Consider the following 13,531-nt stretch of genomic DNA (forward strand, 5'->3'; position numbering starts at 1 on the left):
ATTAAAACCACAGCAACATCTTTTGCATATTACCATTCTTGTTCCGCAGTCTGTGAAGTTGGTCTTAATGCTAAAGATGTAGAGGTTTCCTACTTTAGTGCCATGGCATTCTGGGTCATTAAGGTGCAAATCAGAGATCTGCAAAGAAACAAAGCTCTTTTTTATTCTTTTACACTGAAATGGTTAACACCATCTTATACTGAGATTATAACTGTACTATCTAATCAACATATCCAAGGTCTTAAAACCTGACATTTCACTTGAAAGTATAGCAGTATTTTATGTTAGAGTTGCCTCCTTTGCCTATTCCTGTGCCTTTAATGGCTGTATGATAGTCAGAAATTCAACAGGCCGAGCTTTCCCAAGCAGCACTTTTGAATCTGCACTTTTTGCCCATCATATAGCTGTTAAAAGCAGAGGAGCCCTGTCCAAATAAAACAGCACAGTTATGTGCAGAAGGAGGGTTGTGGGTGACTGATTCCGACCACACTTACAAGTAGAGGATGCTACCTCCAGTATCAGAAGCAGCATGCCTATGTACACCAGTTGCCGGGGAACATGGGCAGGAGGGTGCTGTTGCACTCCTGCCCTGCTTGGGGGTTCCCTGTGGGCAGCTGGTTGGCCACTGTGTGAACAGGATGCTGGACCAGGTGGGCCTTGGTCTGATCCAGCACGGCTCTTCTTATGTTCTTAGAATAAAAAGCAGTCAAAAGCAAAACCCGTCGTTCTGTTTTTCTTTCTAGATGTGCTTTTTGCTTAAGCAACCAAGAAGTTTAAAGGCAGCAGACAGCCAGGAAAATGGATCCGGTATATTTCCATTAATTACAAAGTGGAACTGAAGGCTTCAACCCATCCCTCTTGGAAATTCACCAAGGACTCAACAATCAATTCAGGAGTGTGAGCAAAACCTTCTTTCAAAAGCCACTTCCCCTGAACATCATCTCAAATATTTCAAAAGCACGTGGAGGAAAACCACAACGAAAAAGACCTGGATGCATAATGTTTCGCTGTGTTCCAACTCCACAACACAGAGCTGGTGAGAGTTATTACCACAGTTCTCATCAGTGCCTCTTGTTCAGCATTCCCCAAGCTGGTGCCCTCCGAGTGTGTTGTAGTCCAACACACCTGAAGGACACCAGGATGGGGAACAGTTATAACTTTTCTATACTACCCCACAGCCAAAGCTTTCTGGGCAGTTTACAGAAGTTAAAACATGAAAGTACAATATACAAAGTTAAAAGCCATTTACATAAAAGCATACAGACAATATACACAAACAGCATATAAACTATATGAAGGCTGCTCTAGTTTATAGAATTGTAACAAGAAATCAGAAAGCATCCAGATTAAAACAAAAACCACAAGTGGGGCCTGCAGGAAAATGTAGCAGTGTGAAGTGCAGAGTTCCAGCCAGCCAGCCAGCCAGGCCCTTGACCAGGATACTACATTCCGCTCCACCTGCCACACAGTTCTTCATTTTGTTCCCTGTCAGTCAGCCGACATTCCTTGCCTACTGCGCATCCTCAGTCCTCATTGGGCTGTCTGCCCCCCCCTTGGGGATTCCCCCCCCTCCCAAAGATTCTTTGTAGTTCTGCCAACCCCAAGCCTGCTGATACCTCCTCCTTGTGCATGGAGGGCGACCTTTTGGCTACACCAATGAACTTCAGAAATAATGGGAATCCCCTCTGATTGAAGAGCTTTTATTTTATTTTATTTTATTTAAAATGTCGAAAGCAGCGTACTTACTAATATTGGTGGGTTCTTGGATAGGAAGAATGTACTTGGGATTTCTACTTCAATCTGGTCCTTGGTGCAGATGATGGTCTCATTGATTTCTGTGTACATATGGAAAGTACTGCTTGTTAAAGGCAGAGGAGTTTAATGAGCAATTCCTGACTTCGTTTGATATATACAGTATATAATTAAATTTCTTAGATGACTTTCTAAAACAAAAACAAAAACAATACTCAAGGTGACTTAAAGAGTATTGAAACATACAGAGTAGTATCCAGTGGAGGCACAGTGCTAGTGCTAATGACAGCGCAGTAACGTTAGTTTATGCTAACACATCACTAGTGCTAGCGCTGTGCCGCCACTGGATACCGCTCACAACATTTAAACAGCTCTAACAATTACCCATTAAAATACAACCACCCCATAACATTAAAACGTCACCGATAACAGGGCCAATGTCAAGGGTCGACATGGCTGGGCACCTGCTGAGGCCCCACACCTCAGCAGAGGCCCACTGACAAGAGCCCCCTGAAGTTGCTCCTCCTCTTCATCACTGCAAGCTGCTTATTCACCTGCCTCTCACTGTAGCCCTGACAACGACATTGGTGAGGATGAATCATAGAATCATAGAATAGTAGGGTTGGAAGGGGCCTACAAGGCCATCGAGTCCAACCCCCTGCTCAAGGCAGGAATCCAAGTCAGAGCATCCCTGGCAGATGGCTGTCCAGCCTCGTCTTGAAGGCCTCCAGTGTGGGAGCAGTAGATGCCACTGCCTCCTTCCTCCCTGGCACTCTGGCGGTCAAGCAAGCGAGTTGTATCCATGATGAGACTGAGGATAAGAAGCAATATAGCTGGTAACAATGGCAGTGAGAAAGTGGACTCCCTTGTGGAAGGAGGGGGCCCACTGAGGGCGCCTTGCCCAAGGGACCTATAAAACCTGGAGCCGGCACTGTGATAACCACAAACAATTCAACTGATGCACTGAATTGCAGTCCTGATTGACATACAAAATGTTAATGCTGATCACTTTGGGACAAAGATGGATTTCCAAAGGAAAGGAATCATTACCGTTATGGGACATTTTAGGATTTGATTGCACTTATTTTAGGAGTTGATTGCACTTATGAAAATGTTCTCCAATTCTGTGGCTTGCCTGAAGGCCTGCCGTTATTATTACCAAAGTTAAGAGTCTAAATCAGGCACACAGTGGCTACCGTTCTGAACTCACATCTGTACAGAACTAGCCCCCATTGCTAGTTACAAGAGGGTTAAAGCCCAAAGGTGCTCACTGAACACTTTCCCCAGCAACTGCAATTTGCCAACAGCATCAACGGAGAGGTTACAAAGCATTGCTTAGAAGGGAAAAAAAGGGACTTCTTTGTCAATAACTGGAAGTCTTTGGGCCTTGCCCTCATTGAGGGGAATGATCCTAAATTTTGGAATTTGATTCAGGGAGAGTTAACTTTGTTGTGTGCGCTCCCCCAATTACACCTAAAATATGGGTTCCCACTTCAGTGGCAGTTTTGGAAACAATATAAGTATACATCCAGCTGTCAATGAGAAACCTCTCTTGGGGTCTACACCTCTCCTGAGGTCCTCAACATTCCCACCCCAGCACTTCCTGGCATCCCTGATGCTTCATGGAGAACTGCACCCCAACCCCACTTGTCTGTGTAATGGTGCAGTTCTCCATGAAGTAGCAGGATGCCGGGACAGGCAATGTCGAGGACCCCAAGGAAGGTGTAGTCCACCACAAAAAGCATGGGGATCCAACTGGGGAGCAGCTAATTGTAAAGTTTTTTGCCCCACATGGGGGGCATTTAAAATTACCCCCTTTCCAGCAGAACACCCCTGTTTTCAGGGGTGGACTAGACCATTCAGGGGGTCCCCCATGTTGCCCCACATCCCCCCCCGGCAATCTGCTCCTTCACGTAAAACTAGATGCGTGTCCCCAGTTAACCCCAAAGATCACTCTCTCGAGTCTCTCCACTTTGCTTTTAACAGCTGACAGCTGTCAACAGCAAAGCGGCTTGAGGGATCTTTATGGGGACTAGAATCAGGCTATCCTTGCTTGCACCCCTGTATGTTTGGCAAGGGCAACATACAGAGGTGCAGGAGGGGCAAGCCCCCATCCCTCGGTTTCATGCTGTTGCGCACGTGCACATCAGCATGACACCGAAGAAAAAACATAAAAAGAAAAAGCCCTGTTTTTGCGCAATAAAAAGCCCTGTTTTTGCGCAAAAATGAGGCCGGGAAAATAATTTTGAAAAGGGGCTCCGACCTCACGGTTAGCATGGGGATGGGGGCTTGGCAGCAGACAAGATGGCTTCTGCTGCCATGCCCTCTGGGATGCCAGCAGGAGGACTGAGGGCAGGGGGATGACTGGGTAAACAACCCACGCAGTTGTTGATCATCTGTTAATCATCTATTTCCCAGCTATAACTAAAAATGCCTCATTCTCCGCTCAACCCAATTTTAAAATTCAATCCGAAACCTGATCATCTGTTGGTATGCTAATCACACAGGGTGGGTTGTTTGCAAATCAACCCACCCATCGTGGGCCACCATGTCGTGTGAGCAGCTCCAGAGAGAACTTGCTGCTCTTTTGCCGCTGCCCTGAGACACTGCTGTCTCAGCATGTAGGGGGCTGGGTGGGAGGAAGGCCTCATAGAGAGGCCTGTAGGGAGACCTGGCAGAAGCTCTGGACTGGGGGAATATTGAGGGAGTGGTTGGGAAGGAAGGACATGTTGCATTCCTGATGACATTATCAAGATGTGATGGGGTTTCGGATTGAATTTTAAAATTGGGTTGAGCGGAGAATGAGGCATTTTTAGTTATAGCTGGGAAATAGCTTGTTTTGCTAATTTTGTGATTCCAAAGAAGGCCTAAGCTGTAGAATTCAGTTGATTTGGGGTTGATGTCTTTCTCGAAGCTATAGCCAACTCTGCAGTTCCAGTACATGTGGGTCAGGGTGGTGTCAGGTTCTCCACATCTCCAACAATTGGTATTATCAGAGTAATTGAATTAGGCCAGTGTCACTGGAGTCCAGTGCATTCTTAATAATACTTCATGTTGTACATTGTCAAATATTGAAATCACTAGTTGAGAGTCTCCAAAAATTTGGATTACAACTCCCATCAGCGCCAGTCAGCATGATCAAGGGTAAGGAGCTACGGGAGTTGAAGTCTAAAACATCTGGAGGGTACTAGGTTGCCTATGCCTGGCCTACATCTGTTGGGCTGGCCTGATTGCAAAACCCAGCTCTCTATTCCGTGCTAAATGTATTATGTCAAACTAGCTGTGATGCTTTTCATTAAGAGGCGATACAAAGTAAATAGTTTTTGGAAGCAATTTGGAAGTATGTACAGAACACTGATTAGCTTTGGCCTTTCAGAAGTTGTATATTTATCAGGCCCGAATACTGTTAAGAGATCTTTTAGTTGATTGATTCTTGCTCTCACTTTGAGCATCGCACAGTCCAGTTCCACTGAAAGTCCTCACATAGTAATTGTTTCCTGAAATGTCACTGAGGTTATTGGCTTGAAAGTGGCATCATTTACATTCAGGGCAGAATCATCAGCCTTCAGGTGGTTAAAGAGGAAGATGAGCTAGCTTGTTGCTTTCAGTGGCTGATCAGTATGTATTGAAAGCATGTATTATGTATCCTGGGGGTGCAGCGGGGCGGGGGGGGCGGACAGCCGGACTGTGGCTTAGTTATTGTTTTGAACCTGGGCAGCTCCTGTAGAGTTGGGAGTAGCAACAGTGCATGGAGCTTCTGCCACGTTCTTCACTTCTGTGTGTGCTGAATAAAGAACGGTTGTGTTTGAGGCCTGCTGATTCTTGCAGTCATCCTATTACCGACACAACAAAGGCCTAATCTTAGTACACAGAACTGTTTTCAAAGAATGGCTAATACCGTACTGCAGCCGACTGTATTGAGGGAGATGAGAGTGGGAGGCAGGGCCATTCCACCAGCCCTGCTGAAAGGCTTAATTTTTCCTCTTCCTTCCCCATTCCTTTTTCCTTGTGTGTCATACCATTTCAGACTGTAAGCTTGTGGGCACAGGCTGTCTTGTTCTACTGATTATATGAAAGCTGCTGCGGGGGTCTTTGTCACTGAGGAGCAGCATAAAAATACTTCAAATAAACAAAAGGCCGATCTAGGCTGCTATATTTCTATCAGGTGGAATCTGAGGTTAAGCTATGAAGGTAAAGAAAAAAAAATTATTGATAAATAAATCAGTATTTAAGTATATTGATTTATACAGGGGGGGATTTATTTATTTATAATTATATATTATATATTCAATCTGCCCAATAACAGACCTTATCTGGGTGCATTACAAACACCCAGGCAATAAATAAACAGCAATAAATATATCCCCAAGAATATTATTATTGCCCTCTTGATTTTTGGAATCCTGAAAATAATTTTGAACTGTAGCCTATAATGGATGGCACACACGCAAAAAACCCTGAACTGCTCATTCTCTGAATTAGCAAAATGGTTTCTCGTAGTTTGAGAGTTCCAAAGCCTGTTATAATCCATAAGGAACAGACTCCTTAAAACCACTGCCTAGTAAATGAGGATGCTCCATGTTAATGTAGCAGGCAGTAAAATGGGTTGAAGAATAAGACAGGCGTGGGTCTCTACAGATGGGAAGGACTTCCTTGTCATGCAGGAAAATAGTGGATTGGGGAAACAGAGGCCTGTCTTTTCTGGGAAAATCCAGAGACAGTGCATGTGTACTTTGCGAATTTATATTCAAATGCTATTACTAAAATGGAAAAATAATAGGGAAGTAGTATTATAGAAAGAGAAGGTAGTGGTTTCTTGTGTTCCATGGGCTTTACAGGATTGCAGCATTAGGCATGCAATGCAGAATTTTAAAAATGGAATCAATATATTAAAACAAATAAATAATAACTATTTGAGGTTTTTTAAAAGGTAGAAGAAAATGAGCTGAATAAAAGTTTTTTAAAATTAACATTTACAATAAAATATTGTCATTTCATAATAAAAATGTAAAAAGGAGTGGATTGTTTTTAAATTTTTTACAAAAATAAGTTCACCGGACATACTGTGAATATTTTTCATGGGGTTCTAACTAGTGTTAATCTAAAATCGATCATAAAGAAGTCCTACAAAGACGATTTCCCATCTTAAAGGCCACCCTTAAAGGTGGCCTATTTTTTAAAAAATAAATAAATAAAACTAAGGGTGCCATCCTGTGCAGGTTTAGGCAGACAAAAGTCCTACATTAGGCCAATAACCAAAGATTTAGAAATGGCTTCAGAGTGGATTATTGTTCAGAGAACTTATGTCTGGCTAAGCCTGTATAGGATGGCGTCCTCAATAAGTTACATAATTTCTTCACCATCCAAAGCACTGTGTTTCTGTATTTACTGTCAGTAAATACAGTACTGCCATTTAGATGGAGAACTTATGCCCAAAGGCTGGTGGGCAGCTTCGGGGAATTTACTGGGCTTTCCCACATTTAAAAGAATGGGATCAGAATCACTCCTGTTTTCATGTTCCCGTAGTTTCCTTGAAAGAAGCCAGAGCGCTGTGTGTGCCAATCTGTCAGTAAAGGTGCCAAGAAGCAGCAGCTGATTTACAGGATGAGAGAAGAGAGCCAGCAAGAATCCTGAACAACAGCACATGCTAAGTAATCCTGGGCATGACTGCGCTGAACTGATGGAAGGCAACCAGATGCAACACAGCCTGGCAAGGAGACACCTAATAATTGTATAATGATAGCCAGAATGACAATAGGTGCCACTTCTCTCACCCCTGCAGGCAGCCCTGGGTCACGACAAGCTGCACCAACGTGAGTTCCCTGCTCTTCAACTACACGAACGTTTATGGCATAGGAGCCCTATCTTCTAATGCAAGGGTAGGCAACAACCTGGTGCTCTCCAGATATTTTGGACTGCAACACCCATCAGCCCCAACATGGCCAATGGTTAGGGGGTTGGGGAGTTGTAGTCCAACACATCTGGAGGGCACCAACTTGCCTACCTCTGCTCCAGTGCATCTGATCACCCTAGGCCAGTTGTCATCCCTTCTCCTTTGCTTAGGAAAAGAGAGGCACATCGATACCCTGGTTTTAATGCGATGCTCTTCCAGCAGCACCAGAAAAGGTTTGTCAGGGCTCCGACACGGTTTGGACCATGGGTGAAAAACCTTCCTTAACTCTGAAGGCTTCCCAGCTGTCTGAGTGGGAGTAGCTTGTAAAGATCTGATGCAGACCAGGAAGCAGATAGAACTGTCTTACTACCAATGCGCTGTGTTCAGGCTGTAGGCACCATGGAACAGAAGTTAATAGTGGCACTGATAACCACATGGTTTGCAGGTTTCTAGGCTCAATTCAAAACGCTGGCTTTGGCTGTAAAACCATTACATGATTTGGGCCCTGTCTAAACTCCTCCTGCCTTTTATCTCTTCCTATGCATTGAGATAATAGGATAAATCTTCGTTATGAGCGTCCTGCCATCTGGTGTACAGAGGGTTGCTATGAGACCTTCTTGGTATCACAGCCTCACCAGAATGTTATACTGGGGTATTGCTGGTTTCAATTCTTGCCTTAGGGATAGGATAGTACAGTTGGAGGGGGTGTTGTAGGCCAGCCTTTCCCAACTTGGCACCTTCCAGATATGTTGGACTGCAACTCCCATAATCCACAGCCAGCATGGCCAATAGCCATGGACTTCAAGATGACCATTGGACTTCAACAGTCAGTATTTTCAGACAGAGTACTTTAAGAATGTCTTATTTATTCTAAAATCTGTAGCACACCTTTCTAGAATGGTGGCAAAAGTGGTGGTGTACAGTCCAAATCAAATTCTTATAGAAAAGCCACCAACACATTTATTACAAAACTGCCAGATGCATACAGATCAGGATAATTAATCTCCAAATTTAAAATATGGGGTTCATCCAGGCAGCAGAAGATTAGCATCAGGGTTGTGATTCAAATAGAGGTCAATGCAGGAATCCTTGTGCAACTTATTTTTGAGTTAGAGGGCTTTACCGAAAGAACTCAAGGCTCCTTGGAGGGAGAGGTATGACCTTAGATATTAATAGTGATTGTAGATATTAAAAGGTGACTGTAAAGGATTTTATTTCATTCTTTTATTTTTACAATGGCCATGCTGGCTGGGAATTATGGTAATTGCAGTCCAAACCTTCTGGAGGGCACCAGGTTAGAGAAGGCTGTTGTAGGCCATTTAGGTCAATGCCCTGCTCGATGCAGGAAACCCAAAGCTAGAGCATCCTCAACAAATGACTGTCCAGCCTCTGCTTAAAGACCTCCAGCAAGAGAGAGCCTATCTCTCCACCCCCATTACCCCAGGCCCCAGTAATAGGTTCCATTGTTGAACCATTCTTATGCTGGCCTACTGGTAGAGAGTGCACAAGGTGACAATTATAATAATTCAGGGCACAATCCTATGCATGTTTAGACAGAAACAAACCCTACATGCTGGCTGGGGAATGCTGGGAATTGTAAGATTTTTTCTCTGTCTAAACATGCATGAGATTGCACCCTGAATTATAATGTCAGGTTTTGCTTGTTGTGTTTTTATTTCTATTTTTTATTGTGATTGATGACTTATTTATATTTAACTTTAGCAATTCAGCTGAAAATGCTTTAGACACCCCTCTCTCCTGATTTGGACATCTTTCTAAATTTTATACTGCTTTACTTGTGAGCAAACGTGCTTAGAATTACTCTGTTAAGCTCTCTGTTTCATAACACTATATTGTGTTTTCTAAACGTAAAACTAATATTCATAATAAAGGTGCAGTTTAAACAATTATTTCTTCATTCATTACATTTCTATACCGCACCTTAGCCAAAGCTCTCTGGGTGGTTCATATACAGATTTACTTTTCCTCAGCAACCCTCAGTATTCAGGATTTTTTTTAAAAAAAATGCACATAGTGTTGGATTCAAACTAAGTTAGGTGACCTGTTGTTTCACTGAAATCAATGGGACATGAGTCATAACTAACTTGTCCCATTAATTTCAATGTGATATAAGTTCAACTAGCTTACAGCGCAAACCAATACATGATTCTATACTCAATCCTGTACTCAGTCCAATTGAGTTCAATGGGGCTTAGTCTGAAGGTAAAGGGGTATAGGATTGTAGTCTTAGTCTGGATCCAACCCATAACTCTGATAAGGAATGGAACTGGAGAAGAAAAATTATTGGAGGAAATTTAATCTTTAATTCATAGTAGTTTCCTCTGCTTTATACTAGTTTCTCAAAAAAAGTTTGAATGTTTGTATTCCCTTAGACCTGGAAATTTGACTCAAAAGAGTGTCTCCCACATATTTTGTCTCTCAAATTGGAATGGTATTATTAAAAGCTGAGGACATCCAATAACCCACAGGCACAAGACTTAGATTGTATGTTATTATAACAAATGTATATTTATGTTTTTAAAAGCTAGCTAGACAATAGTGATACTACAGAAATAAATGCCCATTGGATTTCAGCCCAGTCGGTATTTTCAGACAAGGTACTTTGAGAATGCATTATTTGCTCTAAAATCTGTAATCCACCTTTCAAAAGTGGCAGTGTACACTCCAAATCAAATTCTTATCACAATGAAGCACCAAAGCAATAAACCATTTATTACAAAACCATCAGATACATACAAATCAGCTTAATTAATCTTCATATTTAAAAAACAGTTTAGCCAAACAGTAGAAGATTAGTGTCACAGTTGCAATTCAAATAGAGACCAATGCAAGAATCCTTGTCCACCTTAATTTTGAGTTAGAGTGCTTTTTATAAAGAACCCAAGTCTCCATATGGGAAGATCTATGACATTAGATATTAATAGTGATTCAATAGAAAAGGTGACTGTAAAGGATTTTTTAAATAATTATTTAACTGCTAAGGTATCTGTAAAATGAATTTTTGCCACAACATCTAAGAATTTGTATGTCATAGGCTATGTTCTGAAAGTTACATTTTGATAAGACATTTGCATTTCCAGAGAGAGAGAAAGAGAGAGAGAGAGAGCGCGAGAGAGAGAGAGCGCAAGCGCAAAACAAGGGCAAATTTAGCATTAGGCCAGTAACAGAAGATTTAGCAATGGCTTCAGAATCGATTCTTGTTCAGAGAACTCACCCTCCCCAGCGTCGGTCCCACTTGAAGCTATCAGCAGAGAAGCTACCAGAAGGGCAGAGAAAGGCAGTTTGCAAGATGCCATCAAAACTGGAGTTCTCTCAAAGAGCACCAGCCAGGAAACTTCCCTTGGACTGAGACCTCCAGCCCTTTCAACCTGATGCCTTGGCTGGGGGTTTGAGATCAGTGTGTGGTGTAAAGGGTGCTTCCCAGCTTTTACCCTGTGGGTTTAATAAATAATAATTCTAAACTTGTTCACGGCAATGAATGCCTCCTGTCTGAAGACACAAGGCTGTCCTGGGTCCAACAATAAGATTCCACAGAGATAGCCAGTGGAGACCATGATTACTCATGCCAGACTCACTACCTATTTTAGAGCTAAATTCCCCCCAAGAAGAAAACCCTTTCCCCCCACTCCCACATTTTTGTCTTTTACTATAGCAGCAGCTTAGCATGTCTTTTATCAGGGGGAAGGAGCACCTCCATCCCTCACTCCACCCCTTTGGATTCTCCCCCTTGGCGTTTTATGTCCTTCCATTTGGCTCTCTGCAGAGGGCAGGAATTGATTTTCAGCGCCTTTCTTTTTGACCCTGGGAATGAAGACCGAAGGAACAAAAAATTTTTTCAAGTGTCACTGACATTATCCCTACAGAAGACATCATATGAATGGCAAAAATGGCATAACTTGTTTAAATAGGCAAATATATCGTACCTTTAAAAAAGAGGCAAGAATTTTCTGAAAGGAAAAAAGTACCGTTTTCAAAATCACACTATTAACATGAAACAATATGCACTCTCAAGTTGGTATCTTCCATTCTTTTCAGGCAATGATCCCACCTATTTATATGGAAAGAATTTCATTGAGAAACACAGTAGCTAGTGCTGTACATAGAGCATGGGGGGGGGACCCTTAAAGATTTAATGGGCCCAATATAATACAGGATTGTTTGTCTAGAGATGCTAAGCTGCTTTTTTAATTGTCTGTTGCCAACAGTGGAATTGTACTGACTCTTAACAACTTTTGGGGTCTTGTGGTAATGAGCGTTAGTGGGCAAGCTTTCACCCAGAGATTTGGGAATTTAGGAAGTGTAATCAATAGAGAATGATGGTCAAAGTATTGGATCCACCAGAGTCAAAAGAACAGTGAAATTAGTTCTGTGACCCCAGCACTGGAAGACAAACAGCTTTGAATCTGAGATTTCAGAAGGACTTGGCAATCTGGCACTTGGAACAGGATGATGGTGGAGGCCAGCCAACAATTCTGCTGGGCTAGTGCAAGCCAGGTAGATAGATAGATGGAAAATTTGATTTCCATTGGACTATTCAAGGGCAAGTTGTCCAATAATAATTTCCTTTAGTATACAAGTTATGCAGGCTAATGGTGAAGTTCAAAATGTGTGTCAAAAGCATTACATGACAGCCACACATGAACTTATCTGTCTGGGGTTTCCAACACTGTGCCCATGGGTGCCAATATGCCCATGGACACCTTTTTTGGTGCCTGCCAGACTCCCTGCCCTTTCTGATTTTTATTATAATAGGATTATTTTAATTAAACAAAATAATCGTGGGGCTGCAAAGCAAAGTGCTGCCCTCCAGTGTCATCTTTATTTGGGTTCTAAAGAGTGGTTTTCTGTTTTGGAGCTCAAATCCCACCTCTACCTTGTACTTCGGTTCTTGGGCGGGTGACTTTTCCTTTCGTCTCACCAGTTTGACTTCTGCAAATTGCGTGTTCTGTGACTGGCCATGCCCATGATGGCAGCCATTTTATGAATGGACAAGGTGCCTCCATTTTGTGAGAGCATCCATGACACTCTCCCCAAATTGTGAATGTGCCCACCAGCCCAAAAATGTTGCTCGGGGGTGGGGGGAGCCCTATCTCATTCTTAAACATAGTGAAGTAATAGCAGCCACTGCCAAAATCGTATTTATTATTCAGGTCATTCTTAAGGCTTCAAAGCAGGCTTGGAAAAGGCAGCCCTGAAGTCCAAGAGCCACATTGCACATTATCATCACCATAGGGATGACATTCAAAACACCCTTCCTGGGAGTGAGTAATCTGCAATACAGCCTAAATGTCTGCAATTACACACTATGTGAATTTGGGAAGGGCCATAGCTCAGCAGTATAGTACGTGTTTGGCATGTAGAAGGTCCCAGTTCCAATCCCCAGCATCTCCAGTTAAAAGAACTGGGGAGCAGCAGGAGATGTGGTAGTCCTCTGCCAGAGACTCTGGAGAGCCACAGTGAGAGTAGAGAATACTGGGCTAGATGGACAAAGAGCCTGACCTGGTATTTATTTACAATATTTGTATACCGCTCGATATCTAAGACAGATTTCAGAGCAGTGAACACAAAAGATAAAACAGTATAAGTTTACTGGTATAAGGCAGCTTCCTATATTCCTGTTGGTGCCATTATGTTGTGAGTCTCTACACCAGGGAGCCGCATTCCACTGGTGGCTGGGGCCAAAGTCAAAGGTACAGGGCCCAAAATACCAGCATATTTTGGCTTAAAGCTCTTACTGCCAGTAAGTGTACCTTAGGAGAGGCATTTCAACCTTTTGGAATATGGGAAAGCTGCACAAAAGCTGGGAAACCACCAAATGATCAGTGGCTGGGAGAAATGGGAGGGGGCGTGGCCATCTGGGGAAAT

General features: G+C 42.8%; 1 protein-coding gene across 1 annotated transcript in view; it reads right to left on the reverse strand.

Annotated features, from left to right (window-relative positions):
• The window catches only part of LOC146359624 (pancreatic secretory granule membrane major glycoprotein GP2-like), a 30,005-nt gene extending 18,965 nt beyond the window's left edge, over nt 1–11,040 (reverse strand). The window contains exons 1-3 of the mRNA XM_084831864.1: nt 10,881–11,040; nt 1,747–1,835; nt 34–138 (exon numbers count right to left, since the gene is read on the reverse strand). Of these exons, the coding sequence (XP_084687990.1) occupies nt 34–138; nt 1,747–1,835; nt 10,881–10,962 (276 nt within the window). The 5' untranslated portion in view covers nt 10,963–11,040. The remainder of the gene's footprint in view (nt 1–33; nt 139–1,746; nt 1,836–10,880) is intronic.
• Nucleotides 11,041–13,531: the final 2,491 nt, after the last annotated feature.

Source organism: Heloderma suspectum, chromosome 1 (assembly GCF_057233095.1).
Source record: "Heloderma suspectum isolate Gila_16-S chromosome 1, 16-S_ref, whole genome shotgun sequence".
Classification (NCBI taxonomy): domain Eukaryota; kingdom Metazoa; phylum Chordata; class Lepidosauria; order Squamata; family Helodermatidae; genus Heloderma; species Heloderma suspectum.